The following is a 20,814-nucleotide window of genomic DNA, read 5'->3' as shown; positions in this document are numbered from 1 at the left end:
AGCAGTATCAGTGATAAACTAACAATTAGGTATGTCATAAATATACCAAACAAATTCTTAGTATAATGTGATTAACACGATTTAAGATAACATTTGGAAATTTGGCTTTTTTCAGCATAATTATGAATAATCCACTAGAAATTATGAGTCGAATGTACAGGGAAAATTCACCGACAAACGATGCTCTGTACACTTTCCAAGATGTATGTGGCCCTGTCTACACATGGCCCAACTACATCAAAAAATAATAGTGTCAAAAACTTTAAATTATCATGAGGATTAAAATGGACTACATTTTTTATGTAAATGGCCTCAGAGATCCTTTCGAATGGATAAAATTTATAGTTGCCATCAAAGGAGTGACATTTCAACGGTACAGTAGAACAATTTTAGATTTGTTCCGTTACTTTAACATGGAATCAACTCAAAGGAAATATTTTTCATATTGTATGAATCATGCAATCTATATGTATTTAGATGGATCACCAAGAAAAACAACCAAAGATAGGTGCAATTAAACAGATTATTTTTAATTAATTAAAAGGGTCCTTTAGATAACGTGATGTTAGTATAGCAAGTAAAATTTCCGCTATTATATATCTAGAATAAAAAATAACATGTTACTATAGCAGAGCACAAATGTATAATTGCGTTATTTGTAAAGAAGGGTGCATAACTATGCTTTTAATAATATTTATAAATATGTACAGAATTATATATATATATATATATATATATATATATATATATATATATATATATATATATATATATATATATATATATATATATATATATATATATATATATATATATATATATATGTATATATATATATATATATATATATATATATATATATATATATATATATATATATATATATATATATATATATATATATATATATATATATATATATATATATATATATATATATATATATATATATATATATATATATATATATATATATATATATATATATATATATATATATATATATATATATATATATATATATATATATATATATATATATATATATATATATATATATATATATATATATATATATATATATGTATATATAACTTTACTACCCCATTAGTGTTACGCCGAATATACATTATGCCAAATGTCCATTATGCCAAACGTCTTTATGCCAAACGTCTTTATGCCAAACGTCCATTATGCCATATAGGGTACACCCGATTTTTCTGAAACAGCTCGCTCGCGAGTCGTCAGCATAAGCATAAGAGATCGCCCGTAGTTGCTACTTCGTTATTGACCAGAACCAAATTAGGTTGCAAAATGTTGATTGGAACAACATGCTTGGGAATAACATGATGAGCCACATTGTACAATCTATTCCGATCCCTGCATGCAGATCAATACCGACGCCGGCCACGTCCGAATGCAGATCTTCTGGGAAAGGAAGGAATGTTAGTCCGATACATGTTGCTACTAGAGACCGAGGAATCCTCTGCATCTCCACATGTATCACGGGAAGGGGAGAGTTGTTAGTAAGTGTGACAATAGCGTTATCATGTAATAATTGCTCTGGGCAGCCGGCTGCCGAGAATGTGGGAAATTTATTATTTGTTGTATTAATACGATTAGCAATATAAGCAACTTGAACTCCGGATAGCCGGCTATAAGGAGCACTGCTTATATTTTTTAATAATATTCAATCACGCGACGAATTTATTCGTGGTTTCTATCGTGTCGGTGCTGATTTTACCCGGCGATCGTGTGAATAAAATGAGGAATCTTATACCGAAGGTTCATCAGACTCTTCCATAGGTGTCGCGGAGTTGGTGGTTTGGAAGGAAATAGGGTCTAGGATTCGCTCCAAGCAAGCGATGCGACCTGTAAAGCATAGTTTATTAGGGATCATCCATAAATGACGTAGCATTTTCTGAGTAATTTTTACCACCCCCCTCCCCCATCGTAGCATTTCGTCACAAACCTCTAAATACCCCCTGGTAATTACGTAGCTTGACGGTAACTCTCCCCCCTGTCCCCGTGATTTTTTTTAAATAAAAACCGATGTTAGTTATTCCTTTTTGAAAAAGCTACATAGCCTGACATGACCCCCTACCCTCCCGTCGTCACACATCATCACAAAATGCAAAACTCTCCCCTCCCCCATATAATGCTACGTAATTTATGGATGATCCCTTAGTTTGTAGTGCAGTTAGTTTTCGAAAACACGATCGCTCGAAAAAAATCTTTAGTTTTTTGTTCATTTAAAATCTGGGTAGCCGGCTACCGAGAGTATCCTGTTTTCTAAACAAAAGCAATTTCAACTCCACACAGCCGATCGTGGGAGTATTGCCCAGAAAAACTAATCTCATCTGCTTAATGGGCCAGATCACTATTTATTGCGACATTATTTATACTAATTTCGCTATTCCTTCTCTACGATATATTTTTTGGGTTGCAAACTATCGAGTGATAATACGTTATACAGACAAAGAGTTATGATAGCTCTAGATGTTATAAATCAGCGAAAGTGTTTCCTATTTCTAATATCGGATTGTTTGTGAAATACATGTCTGCTATCCCAGGCGAGTATAATCATATTTTTGAACCTGCTGTTCCTGACTATTTCTCGCATTCCAGTCGTGCTGCTTCTAACAACCTCCGCATATATTATCAGAATGTGCGCGGATTAAGGAGCAAGATCGACACATTCTTTTTGGCTGTTTCGGAAGCTGAGTACGACATAATCGTTCTAACGGAAACGTGGCTGAATGAGCAAATCTATTCTGCACAACTTTTTGGACATCAGTACGCCGTATTCAGAACTGATCGGTCCCACTTGAACAGCCGTAAGACTCGCGGCGGAGGAGTTTTGGTGGCAGTATCACTGAAATTAAATTCCTACATTGATCCCGCAACCATTTCTAATACCCTTGAACAGCTGTGGGTTATCGTTGATTTACCGCAAAATACACTCAGCATCGGCGTTATATACCTGCCACCAGACCGAAGATTCGACGCGGTGAGTATTAATGATCACTTAGAATCGTTGGGGTCAGTGTCATCCCGATTTGGCATCCATACTCCTGCCATTCTATTTGGCGACTATAACCAGTCAAACCTGCAATGGCGTTTTCCTGAGAGAGAGACTTACCGTTCATTGACCCACTGCTCTCGCATATGTCGGCCGGCAGCTGCGCTCTTATCGACGGGTTCAACCTACAAGCATTCACCCAGATTAACACCATATTTAATCGGAACAAACGCCTTTTGGATTTTGTTCTTGCAAATGATACTGCTTTACCAGTCACTACCGTGTCCTCGCCCATCGAACCTTTAATTGATCTCGATGCTGATCACCCTGCTCTTACTGTTACATTTAGTATGCCCACTCAAATTGCTTATGAAGAGGCTACTGTTACTAATTTTTTGGACTTTCGCCGAGCCGATTACGCCACATTGAATGCTATGTTATCTATCATCAATTGGCACTTCATTGAATCGTTCACCTGCATTGATGAGGCAGTAGAACATTTCAGCGCCATTGTGGAGAATGCTGTCTTAAGTGTTGTTCCAGCTAAACCACCCCCGCAAAAACCACCGTGGTCGAATCGACGATTACGTGCGCTCAAGCGAGCACGATCGGCTGCCCTTCGGAAATATTGCAGTTCTCGTTCACCCTATTTTAAACAACAGTTGAACATCACAAGCAACCGGTATCGTCACTACAACCACTACCTCTACAATCGACATGTGAAGCGTACAGAAGACAACCTTCGTCGTAACCCCAAACTGTTTTGGTCGTTCGTCAACTCAAAGCGAAAGGAAACTGGCCTGCCTCGCTCCATGTTTTTGGAAAATGCAACTGCCTGCAACGAAAGCGAAAAGTGCAATTTGTTCGCAGAACATTTTAAGCAGGTATTCCACGATAGTTCCGCCACCTCGATGCAGATAGAAGAAGCTATTCGGGAAATGCCACGTGACGTGTTTGACTACAGTATTCCGCATATAACTGAAAGCATGGTAGCGACTGCCATGCAAAAATTGAAGTTATCCTTTGCTGCTGGCCCTGATGGTATACCGTCATCCGTGCTAAAGCGATGTGCACTCACTCTCTGTAATCCGCTGGCTATGCTGTTTAATCTCTCGGTTCAGCAATGTGAGTTCCCTGCACGCTGGAAATTTTCCCACTTATTTCCAGTTCTAAAAAAAGGTGACAAACGCAATGTTTCTAATTATCGTGGAATTACTTCTTTGTGTGCCTGCTCAAAGTTATTCGAAATAATCGTGAACGACACTCTGTTCGCCTGCTGTAAAAGTTATATTGATAGTGAACAACATGGCTTTTACCCAAAGCGCTCCGTATCCACTAACCTTATGCAGTTTACCTCGAACTGTTTGCGGAACATGGATGCTGGGTGGCAAATAGATACGGCGTATATGGATCTTAAAGCAGCATTCGATCGAGTGGATCATGGAATACTCCTAGGAAAATTGCAGCGACTCGGCATCTCAGCGTTTAGTGTTGCTTGGTTCAGATCATATCTGACAAACCGTTCTGTACAGGTCCGAATCGGCTCGACAACTTCTGAATCGTTCACAAACCGGTCGGGAGTTCCACAAGGCAGCAACCTCGGTCCGCTACTGTTTTCAATTTTTATAAACGATGTCGCATCGCTACTACCATCGGACTGTCGTCTGTTTTATGCAGACGATACGAAAATCTTTAAAATAATTAAATGCCTTCTCGACTGCCTGGAGTTACAAAGAATGTTGCATCTGTTTGAGGAATGGTGCACAAAAAACTTTATGGGCTTAAGTATTGCAAAATGCAGCATAATTTCCTTCCATCGGAAAACTCTGCCCATTATTTATGATTACCAAATCTGTGGCTGCTCTCTTACTAGGACAGAATGTGTTAAGGATCTTGGCGTTTCTTTAGATCGTGAAATGACCTTCAGACTCCACTATGACGATATCCTGTCAAAAGCCAACCGACAATTGGGTTTCATCTTTAAAATTGCTAGGGAGTTTCGTGATCCGTTTTGTTTAAAATCATTGTACTGCTCGCTTGTACGCTCATTGCTGGAATCCAATGCCGTAATATGGAGCCCTTACCATGCAAACTGGATCGCCAGGATTGAAGGTGTTCAACGAAAATTCGTAAAGTACGCTTTGCGGTTTCTGCCGTGGCGTGACCCAATTAACTTGCCGCCATACGAGGAACGCTGCCGTCTGTTAGACATCGAGTCGCTGGAGGTACGAAGGATCACCTCACAGGGATTATTCGCTGCAAAGCTACTCACAGGCGATATTGACAGCTCTGCTCTGCTTACTCAGCTGAATTTGTACGCTCCTGAGAGACAACTTCGTCGTCGTAACTTCTTGTTCCTGGAGTCACGAAATACACAGTACGGACAGCACGACCCACTTCGATTCGTTTGCTCGAGATTCAACGAACTTGCTGATTTCTTTGATTTTAATGTGTCGACTAATGTGTTTCGTCAACGAGTACTTGATAATTTTCGTGTTGTTCGTAATGTTTAAATTTTTGATTAGTTTTAACCTTTAGTTTTAAGTTTTCATTAAGACAATCTATGTCAGATGAAATTATACCAAACAAATAAACAATAAACAATACGAACGATTATATCGAACATTGAAGGGAAATATAAAGGATCGCTAATGGACGGGCTTGTTATTAAAAACGGAACTTGAAATTAGATTCATTAAAACAGACGCGGCGAATTTTCAGTACGTTTTGATCCGCGTTCATCGATACTAGTCAAATTAAAGTCTTCTTGGAGCTGATTATTCACTTACCAATAGCTTTTTTAATATAATAAACTTTCTCCAAAAGTTGAACAAAATCTATTTTCACACATCGTCGAACCTCCTGTGTATTGAAAATGTCCAAAACTATTGATTGTCAACTGCCAATAACTTTCCCTTCAATATAAAACACTCCCGAAAAGTTGACAAAAAATTCGATTTTGACACATCGTCGGATCCCCCCCCCCTCCCCCCTGTGCTTAGAAAATGTCCAAACTATTGATTTTCAACTACCAACAACATGTCCTTCAATAGTTATTTATTTCTAAACAATTGAAATTTAACCGCATCAACTTCAACTCCAATAAACGGGAAAGTAACGCAAAATGTATCGCGATAAACACCGATGAATTATCGACGATGACGATGAATCCGACGATACATTATCGTTAACGGAGTTTCCGATGACGTTGACGGGTGGTTAACGTTATCGACGATGACGATTAATTATCGATTAACAACCCTGAATTTTAAGGTCCGCCCAGGTTAAGTCTTCGGTACGGAGCAATACCTCGACCTAGGAACTTCTAGCATGTTGTTAGTCGCCTCTTACGACATGGGAGGAGTTCCCAGAGGTTCTATTCTTGGCTGAAATAGTGCAAAAAGATTTCAGCCCGCCGGACACCACACGGCTTTCGCTCGCGAGTCGTCAGCAACGATTTTCGACGTCGGTTTTGGTCGAGAGCTCCTTCATTCCAGACCGCCATCTGTTTCTCGAACGATTCCTGATTTTCCTTCATTCCTTTTTTGGAGCACCTCCACTTGCCAAGCCCTCTGCTCCACCTCTTTTTTCAACACTCATCTACAGTTCCATCTCAGCCTTCAGTTTTTCGAACGCGCGTTGCATCTCTATCCTTCTGCCGCAGCCGCATCTCTGCATCTATCTTCTTCAGCTATCGCTTTTGTCGTTCCTCTAGCGATCTCACCTTTGCCTCGACGCTAGACGCGACCAAGCAAGAAACTACGCTAGATCTGTCAAATTCGTCGGTTTTCTTTCCGATGGCGAATGTGTTGCTTCTTAATGGTGTTCCTCTTAGAGTACTCTGGCCCCCTCCTGACATGATTCACTTTGGCAATACCATTTTTTCTGAAGGTGTCCCTCCACTACTCCTACAAAACGGGAATGAAACCATCTCGAACATCCCTCACAGTCGATCATCACGCGTCGACGGTCCGCAGATACCGCACGAAATGTTCGTGAGATCCATAACGGCTTGCAGTCAGGTTCGATTCAAAGAATGTCTTTTGTTTGTGTCACTTGTTTTTTATGCATATTCCCTAACGGAAACCAAATTACTAAATCAGTCAACTGATTTTCACAACGCTTAAAACATTATTTAAACAATTAATTAATTTACATAGTTGCCTCCCCGAGGTTGACGGGTTTAACGGTATTGCAAACATCATCAAGCATATTTGTGCATCAGTTTTAAAGAACCTCTGGCAGACAACTGCTTTAAGATGGTTATTGCATTACGCCTCGGTAGTGGTGCATCGAGTAGACCGAGAAGGCTTATGGTCTTTTTTATGTTTTGTGTTTTTTCATACTCTGCACCTGCCCTAACTAACACTCAACCACTAGCCTGTGAAGGTTGGCGTGGCCGGCTGGCAGGACGACTTTTGCTTTGGGCCGTGTTGGCAGACATTGTTCCACAGTTTAATGGCAGTGTTGGTGAACGGGGCTAGTGTGCTAGTCGTATGTCTACCTTCAGGCCATGGCTGTTTCCGACAGTACCTCCACAGGTTCGGGCACTCGGAGGACCCAGCCTGCCCTGACTGCTCAGGTGTAGACGAAACTGCCGAACACATACTGTTCGTATGTCCTCGTTTCCACGCCGAAAGAAGAGCAATGCTTGACGTCTGTGGCTGGGACACAACCCCTGATACCCTTATTCTGCGGATGTGTCAAGCGGTGGAGAAGTGGAACGCAGTCTCGACTGCAACCACCCAGATTGCCTGTAGGCTACAGGTAATTTGGCGCACCGAGCATCAGACGACGGGCACGACTAACTAGTGGTTGGTTAGTTGGAGCGAAAAAGGCCGAGCGCAGAAAAGTGAGTGAATGGTCTGTTCATGCTGAGGAAGGTTTGGCGCAGCGACTGGCAACCGCGTAAAGGGTAAACCCCAGCCACCCCGAAGCAAGGCAGAAGAGCGAATGTATAGGCGTATATGTGGACTGCCTCATGCCAAGATGGGAGGGTCGTAGTGTAGTATGTTGGGACTTAGCTATCGATGCCTCGTGGCGTGGCAGAGGAGTGAAAGGGTTAGCATCCAAGTCAGTCTCACACGGTATGTTAAGGGTGAGCACAAAAGTCAGCCTCACAAGGTATGAAAACGGTGAGCACCCAAGTAAGCCTCGCGTGGTATGTCAGAAGTGGGGCCTAAGAGAAATGTCCCACATGGGATGCCAGGGGGAGTGACAGAGGTATAATAGAGTGGCACGATTGAGAGTGAACCAGGTGATAGGGTGAGCACCCAAGTCAGCCTCACATGGTATGGGTGAGGCGAGCACAAAAGTAAGCCTAGCAAGGAATGAGTAAGGTGAGCACACAAGTCAGCCTCGCAAGGAACGATAAAGGTGAGCACAAAAGTCAGCCTCATGTGGAGTGTTTGAGAGTGAATCAAAGTGCGATAGAGAGAGCACCCAAGTAAGCCTCATACAGGACGTATGAACGCGTGAGTGAATGAGTACATCAAGTACAGCCATCCCTCAGAAGTAATACCGAGAGGTAGTCCCTGGGGGGAACGATGGCGGAGCCCAATGGAGTTTAGTCGGTATTGATGGCAGCGTCACCATTCGAGCCCGACTCGCCCCCAGTACACCCCGTGTGGTAGCTTGGCACCTACTAATAGCACGTGTACTGGGCTAGTACGTAAACGTCTTCTCCATTGTAAAAAAAAGTCGTATATCTACCTGTGTGTGTAATCGTCTGAGTTTTAGTGACAGTTGTTGGGTCAGGGAAGTGATGCAGAACTGGCGTATATGATAGAATAGTGGCTAATACTTCCGGTGTTCAATTTGTGCATTCGATTCTATTCATTCGAGATGGTGGGATTGCATAAATTAAGGTACAATTAATTTACCGACGCAGGTGTATCATTCATACCCGGTCAGCATAGCATGATGAAATGCTATACGAGTTAAAGTAGTTTGATTGCATGTTACATGTGTTTTTCTATTCTACTTCATTAGGATGCTTCTTTTGTACTTCTATTAGTTTGCTTTTCCATTACTCATGTATACCAAAATATTATCGGTAAATTTATACTCTTCTAATCAATCTCTCTGCATCTTTTGACGTAGGACTACGTCTTTGTTTTAGATATGGGAGTGCGCTTCCCTAGTCTGGCACGGTAGAATTACGTACCTAACGCGCAACACTTCCATGAATGACGTCATCGTCGACTATTTAAAGAACAGATTTGGTCGAACAAGCACAGTTGCCTGTTGAACGGCAGACAGAACAGAGCACTGTGCTGCATGCTTTCACAGCAAGTGTAGCAGACTGATAAGTCCATTACACTGGCTGTGGAGACACGTTACGCAGTACAGTTGTCCAATCAAAGATAATGCTTTCTCTTGTGTCGTGCTCGTTTTAAGCACATTTTATGTACAATTTCGAAAGCGCTAATTCGTATAAAACACGTGCACAAAATCGCTTGTAAAGTCGAACTCCATGTGCAAACACGGTGAACATAGCGTCGTGGTACTAGTTGTCTCTTCCGCTGCACCCATCATCACTAGCGTTAACTCATTTTGCTTTGTGCTTATCTTCCATTCGTGTACAGATACGATACACAGCTGTTTGATTCTAGCCCTGTACAATTGTATATCGCTCGCTTGGGTTTATGGTTTGAGGCTAATGTGTAGGTATATCCAAGTTGTTGCGGTCACATGCGTGTTGGATAGACATCTGAGCTTTCGTTGCGCAAAGCGAAAACTTTTTTTTTCTTTGTATTGTCATCTCCATAATAAGCTAAGGAGACGAAAACTTTCTTAGCAACAAATCCACGCGAATCGATGGAAAGCGCAACGAAGGTTTATTATTTACGTTTCATCAATTTATTGATTCCACGTGATTCATTTCCTTTCATAAACCGTTCAAAAAACCTTCCGTTGCAAAAATGCATTCAAGTCCATATATAATTTTTTTTCTCGATTATTGTATATGTTTTTCTTCGTTATGTGATTAAGAGCACTGCGTTCGCCATATTTGCTTTAGGAAAATTACAATAACGTTGAAATGCTTTTATATTTTTTTAAACCCTGACAATCTCCCAAAAAGATTTAAAACAGTTCCACAACAGTTCCGAATATTAGTTCGGGTTTCGATCGCAGTTTTCTGGCTGCTTTCTTCAGATCTTCTTGAATATGTTTAATCGGATTCGATCACCCATATCTAAATAAAATGATTGGTTTGGTTCAATATGTACTATTCGATGTTGATTGGTTATACGTGAAGTGAAATGAAGAAAGAAATATTTTTGATTAATTATCAATCCAAATGTAATAAGAAATTAAATATTTTACGTATTGCAGTCCTACGCCTACAGTTCGTTCGACCCCATAGGGATGTTCCATGGCATGTTATGATTCCTTTTATGGCATGTTATGATTCCTTTTATTAAAATATATAGGAACAAACGTACAAACGCTCGTGGCCTTCACGATAACACATTGTTCACAAACGCGAACATGCAATTGCAACAATCTACGCTTACTACGCCCGCGATTTCGCCAACATTGAAACACCCCGGTAGTTAAGTAAACGTAGCACTTATGAACTTACAAATGCGGTCTCAAGCACTAACCCACCACTCGCGCGATCATGGAACGGTCACATCCGGAAATCTGACCTCGTTCCTAGTAGCCTAGACTCATGCCTTCAGTTGGACCAATAAAAAATGACGCTCATATTCACTAGAAAACACTCCGGGAACTCTAGTCATATGAGGGAACTGACACTCTTTTACCATCTGTGCCAAACACTAAAAATTAAGCATCAGATTCACGGTCCGCGCGCTATCATTCAAGAATACAATCCAGATATTTAACCTTTCGGCAGTCGCACTAGTGCACTGAGTGCACCCTGCTCTGAAAAACTAGCGAAATCGTGTTAGGGCATCAGCTGCTGCTCGTTCAGTGGCCCATATGCGCGACTTCCGGAGGGTTAAAAAATCGAAATTATACACGCGAAGTCACATACACGTGACAAACCCGTTAACATACAAATGCTTCAGCCCGTCGCGACCATCCACGGCATCTACACCCGCGATCTCGCAAACACAATAACATCCCGGTGATAAGGTGAACGTCTCAGCGCTTATAAATTTTCAAACGCGGTCTCAAGCATGAACCGAAAAACGCACGCGCTCGCACGATCATGAATCCGTCACTTCCGGAAGTTTCTATCCTTGGTATCGGCAAACTAGGTTCATGCCATCAATTGCACCAATTAAAAAATAGCTCTCATATCCACTGGACAACACGTTCCATGGCGACATGACCGGGAACTCTAGTGATATGGGGTAACTCACTCCTTGTCAAAATGTGAATTGTACACCGATAACTAAATATCAGAGTGACGATCCGCGTGACCATCCACTAACGCATGCGAATACGAGAATGGTCACACGATTACAAAGTCGAGTTTTGTTCACGCGATGTCACATGCACGCGAACACAAGCGATAAACACGTTAACATACGAGCGCTTAAGCCCTTCGCGATCAACAACGCACACCTACGCCCGCAATCGCGCAAACATGATAACACTCCGGTAATAAGGCGAACGTTTCAGCACTTACGAAGTTTAAAACGCGGTCTCAAACGCGAACTTACAAACGTCCGTGTTCGCGCGATCATGAATCAGTCATGTCCGGAAATCATTACCCTCCATCCTGGCAACTTAGGTCCATACATTCGGTTAGACCAATCAAAAAATAAAGCTCATATCAACTAGATAACACCTTCCATGGCGACATAACCGAGAACTCTAATGATATGGAAGATCTCACTTTCTTCTAGCATCTGAGCCATGCACCAAAAATTAACGTTTAACGGTCCGCGCGCATGCATTAGATCCCAGAACACGCAAATATGCGAAAGGCACACAGCTATAAAATAGACTTTATTCACACGAAATTACATACACGTTAGCACACGCGACATACAAACGCACATGCAGTTGAACACGTTAACGTACAAATGCTCAAGCCCTTCGCGATGATACACGTGATCGCGAAGTCCCTACCCCCGCACATATCTGAACCGTACAATGAATATCACAATCAGCATCACGGCCCGCTGCAATTGGCCTAAAGCAGTGTTTTAGTGGGTGCCATTGCCTGTCTCGTCTGCAAGTGTAGTGTGTGATGCTGACGGGGAACCTAGCTCTACAGCTCCAGTATGATGACTCTCGAAAAAAAAATAGTTTGCATTTTGACTCTTGTTTATTTTCACCAAAATAAATTATTATCCCCTTCTCCGATGAGAAGAAAGGTCATAAGTTAAATTTTAACGGAAATATTATTTCCACGCTATTTGGGAAGACGAGGAATTCTGCGACTCATCATATCCAGAAAAAGTTGGACATCGGATAAAATCCTTCTCGCGTTAGTGAGTGAGAATTTCAATGTCTGGTGTCAAGCGATAACTGTACTGTGACATAAGACATGCCTTGATGTTGGCATTTGGTGGCAGTTTCTGAGGGAACAAGACTGTGTCTTTCCTAACTTGACCAGGTGTGTTCTAAGAGAGTAATTTGTCAATTAATAGGTCAGCGATTGAGATTTTTGCTGGTTGACAGGAAGCGGAGAATTCTCTTATCTTCCTCTTTGGAATCGTTATGTGAAAACTATATATCGGAAATCTAAGCTCTTTAAATTTTGTGCGCACAGATACCAGTTGCTAAGCATTGTGTGTATCCAGTTGGTGATATATAATGACTTCATGCTGCTTTCAAAATAGATTTTTAAACCCTGTTGTCCAAAACACCTTCGATAGCTAGAAAAACTCCTTAACCAAATAACTTCTGTGAGAAAACAATTTCAATGTTATAGACAACATTGTGTAACATCACTCGTGATTGACTTCCTCCGCTATGTTGCATTCCATAAAGTGGGTGCTCGTTCAATGTTATCATCCCGAATGTAATGGTCGATTCATTGTTCCATTGTTTTTTATAATTGATTTATTTGACACGGTTCATAGGAGCCGCGGTCAGATGTTCTTCCTTGCCCCCTGCACATTCGGATCACGGTCGTCCAACGGTGAGATAACATAGTTCTCACAAGTCTCCTATCTCATGCCTCCACGTGAGTCTAAGTCTATTCATGACATTTGATCCTTATCAGCCTTCTGCCGGTAGTCGCAGAATGAAAGGGTGTGAGCAGTTCTAGTCGAGAAAACAATACCGTCAAAATGAATAGTTGATCGGAAATCAACTCCAATAAGTCTTCAATCTGACTAGTATCGATGATCACGGATCAATACGTTTTTATGAATTTAACTTCAAGATCTGTCTTTGTTCAAAATGTTTTGTATTTCCCTTCCATGGTCGTTAATATCGCTCGTACACGTGTATTTTACAAACAATACGATACGGAAAATAGTAAAAAAATTGCTTGATTTATAACATCTCACGCTAGTATGTTATCACTTGGTAGTTTTCAACCTAATAAAAATATCGTAGAGAAGAAATGGCGGAATCCGTCTAAATATTGTTGCAATAAATAGTGATCAAGCCCATTACGCATATAAGATTATTTTTTTCTCGGCAATACTCCCACGGTCGGCTGTGTGGACTTCAAATTGCTTTTGTTTAGGAAACGCATGATACTCTCGGTAGCCGGCTACCTAGAGTTTAAAAACAAAAACAAAAAGTAAACAAGATCTTTTTCGAGTTATCGTGTACTCGAAGACTAACTAAACAACTGCCTAATAAACTATGCTTTGCAGGTCGCATCGCTTGCTAAACCTCCAACTCCGCGACAGCTGTGGAAGAGTCTGATGAATCGTGGTCCTTCCGTTAAGTAGGTGGAGCAGCAACACTTCCCGTCATTTAACCTTCCCCGTGAACGATGAAGTTGGGGGCGGCCGGCAATAATGGCTATCATGCTGTTGAGGTTTTAATATGGGTGGAATTGGTATGAATTCCTACTTGCCATTACCTAAGCAAGTCTTATTAGATAATCAGTAGTCAAACATGATGATGTCATTGTGCAATCCGCCAAAATCATCGTCACAACGCAACGCAACGCCTTCTGTACGTTCGGATCACCAACGCAAACATGTTGTGATTGGTATTAGCTTCCACGCCGATGGTGCCGGCTGATGATTTGGGGGCGCTGGTTGCTGCTTTTGCTGAACAGTAACCACAAATTTTGGAATACCCAAGAAAAAGTTTTTCCAAGTATCAGGTGTAGCATTTTGCAATTGAATCACAGGGGGTACGAAATGCTAGGTCGAGTAGTATTTCCTCCATTTTCGATATTTTCCATACACACGAGTATATTAATTCCAACGCTATCACTTTCAACCACGTGTTTTAGGTTATTGTACAAACTACGAAACTTTCTGCTTCGACTAACATATTGAATGACCCAAGCGGCAGATTTTTATAACTAAGTTTTTTGTTCCCATTTCCATACATGCAGCAATCCGAGTGAAATTCTTGGTTTGTGTTTCAGAATAATCCGGCTGCCATACTTGGCCCGGATTTCCATTTCTGAAAAACAGATCAGATATGATATGATTCCCAGCTTATTCTTGGTCTCAAGATTGTTATCATTATTTTCTGATTCTAACTTTCGAATTCCACCGCAATTTTGTAGCTTACAGTTATCAATATTTTTAAGTTATAGAAATATAAGAGAACAAGCAAACCAATTCGTCTGCTTTAACTAAAGCTGTTCGCACACGAAGCGGCAGGACCCACGCCATAAAAAATCAGTTTGGATTTTGTTCTATATATTCCAACGCTGTTGCTGTTGCCGCGTTGGAATAGCTAGAAAAAACCCATGATGAAAATTTTTGGTGGCGTGTGCCCTATCGCCTCGTGTGCATACAGCTTAAGGACAAGCTAAAACCGTTTCCATAACCATACCAAAAAAGAACTATCTATTCTAACTACTAAACAACCCATCTTGTTTCTCCCTTCCCCAACAGCTACGACGAGGGTTCCATCATCATCAAGGTGGGCCGCGAAGAGCCAGCCATGTCGATGGACGTAAACGGCGGTAAAATTGTGTGGGCTCGACACTCGGAAATGCAGCAGGTCAACCTGAAGGCCCTGCCCGAGGGTAAGTACTGCAGCAGACTATCAACCTACCGTTGAACTGAAAAAAGGGACAACACAATCATCGTAAGGCAGGCATAGGACTCAAGGTAGCTCAATGGCAATGGTAACAAAGTAAAACAAAAAGGAAGTTGACTGCAATCGTCTGTCGGCATCAGTCGTGTCATATCTGTTTGTTGTTGTTTGCTTCCGACTCTGAGTGAGAAACGGAAAAAAAAAATTCCCATGATGATAGGAAGATGCGATGAGGGAAAGCTTACTGATGCATGCTTTTACCTTAATTACAAGTGCAGCTATCATTCGGGACGATTGTTTTTGTTTTACAACTATGTTTGCATTTTTGCCCTGCCGCGATTGCGACCGGAACAAGCGTTCAGTTCCGAATTGTGTTATGTTGGATTGCTTTCCGAGTCCGGGTATCGTGGCACACGGCAACCGCTTCAATGGAATGTCACCGGAGGTTACACGCGGCAGTACCGGCAATATCCATTATCTCTGTGACGTGTCATTAGCGAGATTAATGTCGACGTCATAGGACTCTGCGTGCGGAAGTACTTCAAGTTTGTTGGAATTGGAAGTACTGTTTAAAATTCCACACAATTTGGTTCCCTTAAGTTTACATGAATTTTCATGACAATTAACGGAAAATCAAATTTACCTCTTCATCACCTTCAATAAAATTGACGCTGCATTATTAAAACCAGTTTCTCTTGAAAAGAGTCGAAATAAAATCTGCTTTTTGGTCACGGCTGGAAAAACACATACGGCACCGTATTTTGGTTCCTGCTAAGATCAGTTAACGACGATGGCTATCTAATTATTTGAGGCAGACTTTGGAACCCGCATTGAAGAGTCGGTTCCATTCACAGCGTAGTTTGTGAATCGGTTACCTTTTTTTACAACTGATGGGTATATTTGAATATAAAAACGCTGACTACCGGTTAGGATCGTGAGCCTATTTAGACCCTACTAGAACGGGTAGTCAATCAATGATATACGTTTGAATTGGTATCTACCTCGTTGTTTCTTTTTAACAAAACTGGCCTGAAAATTGTAAAATTCTCTCTACCCGGTAAAAATAAATGAAACTATATAAATCACCTTTAAATCAGTACGCAAATAGTTTTCAAAGAAAGATCACTTTATGTAAATTTGAAATCATTAGGAAATCAACTCTGAAATATTTCAATTGGGATACATCAAACTGATTTAAATACCAAAGCAATTGGAATAAACCTGTATCTTTTGAACTATGCACAATTTGAACAAAATTCAATGTCAAAAATGGGTACAGCAATAATAGGGATATACCCTTTAGTCCGCCTGCTACTCTGCATTTCCAACGATTACTGCCAGTAGTAGTGCACGAGATAATGAATGAAATAGCAGAGTCGACTCTGATTTTGTACTGCCGAGGGTTGGAAGGTGCCACATCGGTTACGCTTTCTGGAGATCCGTTCTTTTTTTTTTCTGCCAGAGTACGAAACTGCTCAGGTTTTTCTTTCAAGGTGTTATACGTTATTTGGAAGTTTTCTACATACGAGTGTCAAAATAGGGTCTTACTAAATTTTGAAAGCTGAATTGCAATGATTTATTGTTCTACGTTATATTTGTGGATTTTCTGTACTATTGGAGTTAGGGTGGATGACTATTCAATGGATTTCAAGGCAAACAATAAATTTTGCTTAACGCGGTATCAATATCTTTGTTTCGTTCGTAACTAAGATACTGTACAGCAACAAAATTGGCTCGAGAAACTCGTGTCTGTGAGAAGCAAAAATACGAATAAGTAAACGTTACAATTGATGATTACTTTGATTTTCTTCTGATTTTTTTGACATTGAAAATTTCTTACTTCACTATCTGGGGCTTGGTAAAATCTAAAATCCGGTCAATAGGGAGCATCTAGCATCTGGCGACTCAATCAAACACCACGAGATTGTGAATAGAGGCGCCACGTGCCTGTTTGGGTTAATCGATGCTTGCATTCCAAACGAGCAACATCATGACTATATTGTCCGAACAATGCAATAAGCGGTACAACTTGCACCCGCTTCCTTGATGTGTGCAAAGTTGATCACGCGCTGCGCTAGCTCAAACTTTTCATACACAAACACGTATGCGATCACTGGGGGGTTAATCCCACTTCGTACACCCCTTGGTACGCCTCTGTTAAAATCCAGAAACCCTATCTCAATCGAAAAAAATTAACCGGAATTCTATATGAAAACGGCAAAAAAAATCCAAAATCCAAAAAAGTATTTTTTTTTAAATTGCATCAAATCTCGACGTTTCATGTATTTTAGAGACGTTTGTGTGTGTGTGTGTGTGTGTGTGTTAACCATCCTATCTCCCACTAGCTGGTAGTGATTTACAGAAAAAAGATGTTTGCATGTATTTAAACATTTATGCAAATAACTTGGTTCACGGATTTAGGAAGGTGTTAGTTCAATTGACTTTCCGATGACCCATTTCGTGTACAGTGCCAGACATGTTCCGAGGTCATCGTTCCATCAACTAGCCCCGCCTTACTGTAATGTTTGTATCAATTGGATTGTAACATTACAGTAAGACTTTCGATTCCATTTAAGCAGGAAATCGACGCGTATTTAGTATATTGGTTCAATTTGTATATATAACATAACAAATGTGTACTAAAACACTTACCATTTTTGCAATTTTTTACCTTCATTTCTATCTCCCATTTACGTTTCCTTTGACTCTCATCCACATTTCTTGAATTCCTGCTTATTTAAGAAAGAAAAGGGGACATAATAAAAAAACCGATAGACTCCGTGTTTTCCTCAGCGCTTTCGTTTCTCTTAGTATGGTGTCACTGCCTGTTGGACTTGTGTAAGTTGTTTCATTGGAGATCTCCAAGGGGCTGAAATTGGAGGAAGATCTGACTTCTATCCAGAAGTATCAGTTTTTCACATTAATAGATTATATGTATGCACTACAAAACAATCCCGTGTATAATGCAACCATTTTTTGAACATTTATATGTACATATACACACATATACACATACACACAAACACACACAACAAAATAATGAAATTTAAACGACATGTAAATCGATACGAATGTAAACATACAAAGCTTGAATCAAAAATTTGATTGACAATTAATGGGAACATCAAAAAGCGTATGATTTTACACTTTCGTTCGTGTAATATTACATGTCATTTATTTTACAGCAATATTAGATTAAAAATACATTAAAGTGCATTGGTATCCAGTTTAATGCAACTGTAATCTTCAATCAACGTGTAAAACTATAATGAAATTTGTCGAAGAAAGTACGATAGTTTGTGTGTATTTGTGGTGGAACGCAATTTTACATTTATATTCATGCTCCAAATATGTGCATGAAAACAAATTCAAAATTGCAAAATATTTTTTTCTGTGCATATATACATACATAGATACACACATGTATACATAAAATTATACACATACATTCATACACACATACATATACAAATACCTACATACATATACGCATTGTAATACATATATACATGCATACACACATATACACAATTTCATACATATACTCGAGTTGAAGGAGGACCCCACGATTAACAGCTCAACTATACAAGAGATTATTACTACATCACTGGGAGAAAGGGCAGAAGTTAAAGCCTTAAGCCAGGACTGTGAACAAGCTGAAAGGTGCACTGAAGCTGCATTTTAACCTGGGCGAGTTGCACATGACGATCCGGTTAACTAAGGAGACACGGTACCGCACCGAAATGGTAGGGTATAAACAATAGAGTTCTATGCAAATCACTTCACACTAATTGGAGGTTTGTTTTCCTCCAGCTGTCATATATAAAACTGTCAGCCAATTTAAACGTTAGAAATAGCTCTCGTAAAGTATTTATAATGGTGTTGAAAAGCTCTACTTTGCCTTAAAACTTATTCGGGGGACGTACAATTCCGGATGGTTATATTCCAACATGAAAATGTATTTTAGAGACGTTTGGCATCAAAAATAAAAATTCGATTTTTAAATTTTCCTTTCTCCTTTAAACATTATTCAGTTCCTGCTTCTATGGACTCAGGAACCGTCGTAGGTGGCCAAAGCGACTTTGGTTTGGTTTTAATATGCTTTGCATAATTTTGATATCATAGTGGTTCCAGTTTCTATGAAAAATATCAACCCATAACTCCGGAACCAAAAATCCGATCGACACAAAATTCAATAGCAGCCGATGGGAAGGTTGTACCTTTCATGTGAGACTAGATTGTGCAAATCGGTCCAGACATCTGAGGTAAGTGAAAGACATTTTGGATACATACATACACATGTGAGGGGCAGCAGAGACAGAAGTTCAGTGGCTTAACGGCCCTCCCCCCCCCCACCCCTCCCCGGACCTACTGCGAGTTAGGGAGTCTTGCTAGGATGTGGTAGGGTTGGGGCAGAATTGGGCTCTGCTAAACATCTAAAAAATGTCCTAATTCCGAACGCAGTTCCGATGAACCGAGTCTGTGTCGCTTATGCTAAGATCATTAGTTTTTAGAAATGCTTATGTTAGACCCTTTTTAGAAATCAAAGATCTTAGCAATAAAATCACCCTAGCCCAAGCGATTGGATCGACTCCAATAACTTCCTGATTACGGCATACTGGCCATGGCGAATTTCAACGGACAGAACACGGATCACGAATTGGACGGCAACTTTGGGTTGACAGGCGTGCTGTTCTACTCCCTGAGTAAAGAAGGATGACACCGAGTTGAAATGGCGAGTGGGCCAACAGCACGCTTGCCTCCACCCCAACAAAGCCCTAGCAGCTCTCCGCGTACGTCCAAAACTCGTCACCATTTAGTTGGTGGTAGCAGGTTCGGTTGAGGCATTCCCGATTTTACGCCGATCCTGCTCTGAACACTACTCCCCATGAAGAATAATGTCAACCCTAGCATGACCCCCTGCTTGCAAAGATAATCATGGGATCACAAGATGGGACTACGTACAACGTGTGGAGATAGCGGCCCGGCGTTGGGTCCCAACAAAATGGAAAACAAGCCTCAAACATACGGAGCAGGCACAGCGAATCCGCTCGCCAGAGGTGGTTTGGTGGGATCACCAACACCAGTAGTAGCTGTAGTTATTCAGCAAGAGCAGGAGGAGGAGAAGTAGCAGCAACAGCCAAAGCTGAGTGAGGCAAACAAAACTCAACAGAAGCCAAAAGTAGTGTCAGCGAAGTACTCCACAAGTTTGCCGTGAGAAATAATGTCCATAAGAACATTAAGGAGATGGTTCTCGGAATCCGAAAGGCACTAGTGTCTGCCGTGAAGGAGTATGACACGGCAACGCGAAGGGCTGATGTAGCTGAGCGAACATTGGCATCGACTAAGGCTACTTTCTTTCTAGCCCCTTCGAAGCAGGGGAAGAAGATGGAGAAGCTGGTTGTAGTGAAGAACACGCCAGTTTTCGTGACTCCAAAGCGGACAAGAACCTTACCAGGAGACGGAAGACCATGCGGAAAGTCCATAATACCCCCATGCTCATGGGTGTTTGAAATGGGTTCAACCCATGAAAACACCATTACCATGGTCCGGTAGATCCCACATAAAACACCATATGTTGGTGTATTTATGGGTTATTGAGACCATTTTATGGTGTCTTGATGATTGGGAATTTTGGCACGGACCATGTTTAAGGTCTTTTTAAGGGGCTGTATGGTGTT

The 20,814-nt window shown here is 40.9% G+C and overlaps 1 protein-coding gene across 2 annotated transcripts in view; it reads left to right on the top strand.

The window, feature by feature from the left end:
- LOC131691803 (coatomer subunit beta') overlaps positions 1-20,814 on the top strand; it is a 289,311-nt gene that overhangs the window by 242,850 nt on the left and 25,647 nt on the right. For both annotated transcript variants that reach the window (XM_058978454.1, XM_058978456.1), the window contains one exon: positions 14,989-15,122. In XM_058978454.1, coding sequence (XP_058834437.1) covers positions 14,989-15,122 — 134 coding nt within the window. The remainder of the gene's footprint in view (positions 1-14,988; positions 15,123-20,814) is intronic.

Source organism: Topomyia yanbarensis, chromosome 3 (genome assembly GCF_030247195.1).
Source record: "Topomyia yanbarensis strain Yona2022 chromosome 3, ASM3024719v1, whole genome shotgun sequence".
In the NCBI taxonomy this organism is placed as follows: domain Eukaryota; kingdom Metazoa; phylum Arthropoda; class Insecta; order Diptera; family Culicidae; genus Topomyia; species Topomyia yanbarensis.
This window is presented reverse-complemented; position numbering and strand designations above follow the sequence as displayed.